Here is a 5,566-nt window from a genome sequence, read left to right on the forward strand (position 1 = left end):
GGGCCAGGTGCTGTTGGCAGTGGCAGGGAGGCAGCACAGGGCACATGGGCTCCAGGTTGTTGCAGGGCAGAGGTACATGCTGACCAGCTTAGGAGTGGGGTGGGGGGCTCCCATGAATACCCCACCCTCCTCACAACTATACCCTCCCCGACACACAGTCACATACCCCACAAACACTTCACTTCCCCTACACATGCACCTCCATGCCTCTGAGAGGAACCCGGCTCAGTGATACGTGAACACACCCCACCCTGTTTTTCACTTTTTAAGTTAAGTAGATACTTCACAGTACAACTTAAGAACATTTATGAATATGGGAAAAACAGCTTCGCACCACAGTAACATCTTATCAGCAAGCAAAAGAAATATTCTTTTATGTGTTTAACTTTGCCACCTCCACCAGATCAGTCAAGAAGGCAATCAGGTTGGTCAGCCATGACTTGCCCTTGGTGAGTCCATGCTGACTGCTCCTAATCACCTTCTACTCCAAGAGCTTAGAAATGGATTCTTTTGAGGACCTGCTCCATGATTTTTCCAGGGCCTGAGGTGAGGCTGACTGATCTGTAGTTCCCTGGATCCTACTTCTTCCCTTTCTAAGAGATGGGCACTATATTTGCTGTTTTCCAATCATCCAGGACCTCCCCCAGTCGCTATGAGTTTTCAAAGATGATGGCTAGAAGCTCTGCAATCACATCAGTCAACTGCCTCAGCATCCTCAGATACACTGCATCTGGCTCCATGGACTTGTACCATGTGCAGCTTTTCTAAATAGTGCCTAACCTGCTGTTTCACTACTGAGGGCTGCTCACCTCCTCCACTAATTGTGCTGCCTGGTGCAGTAGTCTGGGAGCTGACCTTGCCTGTGAAGAATGAGGTAAAAAAAAAGCAATGAGCACTTCAGTCTTTTCCTTGTCATCTATTACTAGGTTGCCTCCCCCATTCAGTGAGGGACCTGCACTTTTCCTGGCCTCCCTCTTGTTGCTAAAATACCTGCAGAAACCTCTCTCGTTACCCTTCATGTCCCTTGCTAGCTGAAACTCCAGTTGTGCTTTGACCTTCCTGATTTCACCCCCGCATGCCTGAGCAATGCTCTTATACTCCTTCCAAGCTTCCACATCTTGTGAGCTTCCTTTTTGTACATAAGCTCACTGAAGAGTTCTCTGCTAAGCCAAGAGGATCTCTTGCCATATCTGCTAGTCTTCCTGCGCACCAGGATGGGTTGTTCCTGAGTCCTCAGTAAGGTTTCTTTAAAGTACAACCAGCTCTCCTGGACTCCTTTCCACCTCAGACTTATCTGCCAGTAGATCCTTCCCATGAGTTCCCCAAAGGAGTCAAACTCTGCTTTTCTGAAGTCCAGGGTACATACTCTGCTGCTCTCCTTTCTTTATTTGTCAGGATCCTGAACTCAGTCATGTCATGGTCACTGTTACCCAACTTTGCCATCCACTTCTACATCCCCCATCAATTCTTCCCTGTTTGTGAGCAGCAAGTCAAGAAAAGCGTGGCCCCTAGCTGTTCTCTCCAACACTTGCACCAGGAAGCTGTCTCCAACACCCTCCAAAAGCTTCCTGGATTGCCTGCGCACTGCTGTACTGCACTCTCAGCAGATGTCAGGGGGATTCAATTCCCCCGTAAAAACCAGGGCTTGCAATCCAGAAACTTCTGCTAGTTGACTTGAAGAAAGCCTCATCCACCGCTTCCTCCTGGTCCAGTGGTCTATAGCAGACTCCTGCCACAACATCACGCTTGTTACTCTCCCCTCTAATCTCAACCCAGATACTTTCAACAGACCTATCTCCAGTTCTAAAGATAGGCCTATTACCCGGTTCCTTTGCTAGCAAATAATCCAGCTTTTGGATGGGAAAGAATGGCTAAGCATATAGTTTTTCTAAAGGAAAGTTTGCTTATGGCTAGAGAAACTGCTGCAAAGATTCTAACCAAGATCCACATCCACCCCCCCCCCCTTAACATCTTTTTGCACAGCTCTAGGAATAACTTAAGGGGCAAAGTATTTTGTGATCTTCAATTCCTATTAAAGTCAAGAGCTCTCAGCAGTGTGTAGGATGGTGACAATGCTCCCACACTGCAGATCATCTTGAGGGCACAGCAAGGTAAATATTATTTAAAAGAACATCAAATATTGCAATTTTTTCTGAAGTCAGGATTTGGTGCTTCGTTTTATAGCAGTTTGATGCACAGTTTTAGTACAAACCTGTCACCCAAGAGAGATGGAGGGTTTGAGGCCCAAGCTGAATTATTTTCTTCGTCAAGAGAAATACTAGGAACAGATTCAAAAATATTCCTCCCTCAACCATTTATTCACCACTGACACAGAACATGTTAATTCTGAACACAGATATATGTTCACAAACTCTGAATACCAAAGGTACATGCGGATAATTTTACTCACAGAATCTCAGTGGAGACACATGAACCACCACCTTTAAATCAGAAGTTTGCTTCCATGCACCCCTTCCTGCAGCTTGACTTGCTGGAGCTCTGAAACCATTCATACCTCCCCCCATAACGGTTTCTCAAACTGAAGTACAGATATTTTTCAGGTATCTGGTGAACTTCAAGAGGGTAAAGAAGGGGAAGGACTGGGAAGCAAAATAGAGAAGAGGGAACAAATGCAGAACACCTTTACACCATCTCTGAAGCTACAGAGGTTTCAGCATGGTGGTAATGACAATATGTTACTTTTTCATTATCTATAACACAATCACAGGGGTACAGAAGAGACTAAAATAGGAGCAAATAACTCCTAAACAGTTTAAAATAGATCATCCCATTGCACAGGTTCTTCCTCCATCCTAAACGTGCTTTAAATAGGGTTGTCAAACTCAAATCAGTTGGAGGGCCTGCTTTTCAGGTGCCCATGGGCCGCACCCTGGCTCTCATGCAGGCAACCCCAGAAGCACCACAGGAAGCAGCAAAGCAGCCAGGGCACCAGCTCTGGCCAGAATGGCTGGGCTTCCTGGGGTGGCAGCTAGTGCTCCTACAAGAGCCAGAGTGGCAGGCAGCTCCAGCAGCACTGCAGGCAGAAACCCTGCCACACCAGCCAGAACCCCAACTCTGGAAGCCCTGCAACCCAGCAAAAGCAGAATGGCAGATGACCAGGCTTTGCGGGCCGTATGTTTGACACCCTTGCTTTAATCAAAGTGCAGTTTTGGCCGGCTGCTTTTGCAGCGAGCTTCAACAAAATGCATTTCAGGAAAGCCAGCTCGTCTAAGATTTTCCATCCAGACTCAAGAGCACACATACAGCCACCTAAAGTAGCTGTAATTATGAGGCTGGATATCCCTGTAGCACCCAGCCTAGCCTTATCCTACAACAACATAGTCTTACTACCCTCACCGTAAAGATGCCTCAGAATATATTTCCTAAGCAAGAAACCAACACCTTATGCATAATTTTTAACCACAAGCCACAGACTACTTCAAAGGTTTGTTTAAAGACTAATTACTGAGCTATAAACTTTGTGAACTGTCTACATAGTTAACATGCCTAAAGAAAGAAAAAGGAGGCCTTTCCCACCCCACCCTGTTTTTCACTTTTTAAGTTAAGTAGATACTTCACAGTACAACTTAAGAACATTTATGAATATGGGAAAAACAGCTTCGCACCACAGTAACATCTTATCAGCAAGCAAAAGAAATATTCTTTTATGTGTTTAACTTTGCCACCTCCACCAGATCTGCTATGATGGTTGCTAGGAGATGTATGCCCACATGTGAGATTTGTAGAACATGAACAAAATTTAAACATTTTATGCACTTTACTCAGCAGGAAACTTTATTTAAAAAACTTTGAAAAAGTATCCTAAAATGTTAACTACCCCCAAGACAAAAACTCCTGTAGTCCATTCTCCTATTACATCATACAGGGTGAACATTTAATAATGCAAAGAGTTTTTTAAAGAATAGAATAGAAATGAAAACCAGCATTGCACCACTCAATGTTTAACAAATCCTTTCCACAAACCTAATAAACCTGGAAAACTGACACTGTACCTTACTGTCCTTGCCTTCGAACACTGACTGGTGGACATTACATGCGAAGAGAGAGTTTGGAAGATCGGTGAAATCAGTTATTTCATGAAACTCTTCCTCTGCAAAACATCTCTTTATATCCTTGTCCCGTTCTACGGAGTACAGCAGGAAAAGTCCCCCGTCCTCTGGGATACAGCTGTAGTGACTGAGGCCGCGCATTCCAAAGAAATAGGATTCTCCCCTCATTCCTAATGGCACGGAGAAAAGATTGATATGTTAGACTACACACTATAACACAAGTAGTACATACATTCCTACTCACAGGGTGTAGTTACATGTTAAAATTAGCGTGCGCTAACTTTTACAAATGTTAGGCTGTGTTAGCACATGCTGTGAGCAGTCACACCTTAAACGTTAATACTCTGTAACATACCCTGCTCTGACCTGCCTTTGGTGGGCAACCAGGGGAGTAACTAGGAGCTGACAACTTGGCTCTGCACCTGCCTGGCTTGGCTGCTCTCTAGGCCAGTGTAGGTCCCAAGAACGAATGGCCCAGATCAGGACCCCACTGGCCAGCACTGGGAACATCACCCCATTGTTGGCCCAGATTGGACCTGCTATCCCCCACCAGCCCTGACTGGGCCCTGCTCACCCCAGGTCTCTAATCTCCCCTGCCCTGCAGCTCCCCACTCATCTGTGGCAGCTAGTAGTGTCCCAGGGGAGCAGGCAGGGAAGAGGAAACCTGCCTGCTCTTCTACCACTGCCAGTCTCTAGGCTGGGCTCAGCCTGGAGAACAGCAGCAGCAGTGGTGGTGGTGGGCAGGCATGCAGGCAAGCAGTTTCCCCTTCCTTACCTATTCCCCCCGGGGCCGGCTTTGGTAAGCCAGGAGCCAGGGGACGTGAGGAGGGGTAGGAGTGAGTCACAAAGGCTGGTGGAAAGCAGGAGGTAAGCCCCAAAGGACAGGGGGGCAGAAGGAGGGCCCCAGGGTTGGGGGGAGCCCAGAGTGGGAGCAGGAAGTCTTACTTGTAGGGCTTCCCCAGCTGCTCTCATTGTCAATCTGGGGGAAGAAAGTATCCACCATGGCTGAGTGCAGCACCCCCTGGGATGCTGGAGGACTGCTCCCAACTTGTCTTGGCCCTGTGGAGCAGTCTAACGTGACTGCAGCATGAGCTGCCCAAGATGAGCTAGAGGTAATCCTCCCTGGAAGAGGACTATCTCCGAGATGCTCGGAGGGCACTCAGCTCATGTTTTCCTGCCCTAATATGTGGGCACTCCTGTTCTAAAAGCCCTTGACATGTTTTAAACATACATGTAGCAATATCAACAGGCACAAATTCAGTTTGAAAGTTGCATTCTTCACTAAAGCAAACCCAAAATTGCCACTAAAAAGCCCACTACCATCAACTTCATTGATGTCTAAACCCAAGGTTTAGGGTCATCTCTGCCATATAACAACTACTTTCAGGTTAGGGAACATGATTACAATTATGCTTCTATTTGTTATCACTGAACAGACTTCACCATATATCAACACATGCTAATATTCTTGTGCGTATCCAGAGGTTGGCACAGTT

The 5,566-nt window shown here is 46.5% G+C and overlaps 1 protein-coding gene across 1 annotated transcript in view; it reads right to left on the minus strand.

The window, feature by feature from the left end:
- RCAN2 (regulator of calcineurin 2) overlaps positions 1 to 4,272 on the minus strand; it is a 235,858-nt gene extending 231,586 nt beyond the window's left edge. The window contains exon 1 of the mRNA XM_019520977.1: positions 4,014 to 4,272. Coding sequence (XP_019376522.1) covers positions 4,014 to 4,238 — 225 coding nt within the window. The 5' untranslated portion in view covers positions 4,239 to 4,272. The remainder of the gene's footprint in view (positions 1 to 4,013) is intronic.
- Positions 4,273 to 5,566: the final 1,294 nt, after the last annotated feature.

Source organism: Gavialis gangeticus, unplaced genomic scaffold, assembly GCF_001723915.1.
Source record: "Gavialis gangeticus isolate Ggan-Ray unplaced genomic scaffold, GavGan_comp1, whole genome shotgun sequence".
In the NCBI taxonomy this organism is placed as follows: domain Eukaryota; kingdom Metazoa; phylum Chordata; order Crocodylia; family Gavialidae; genus Gavialis; species Gavialis gangeticus.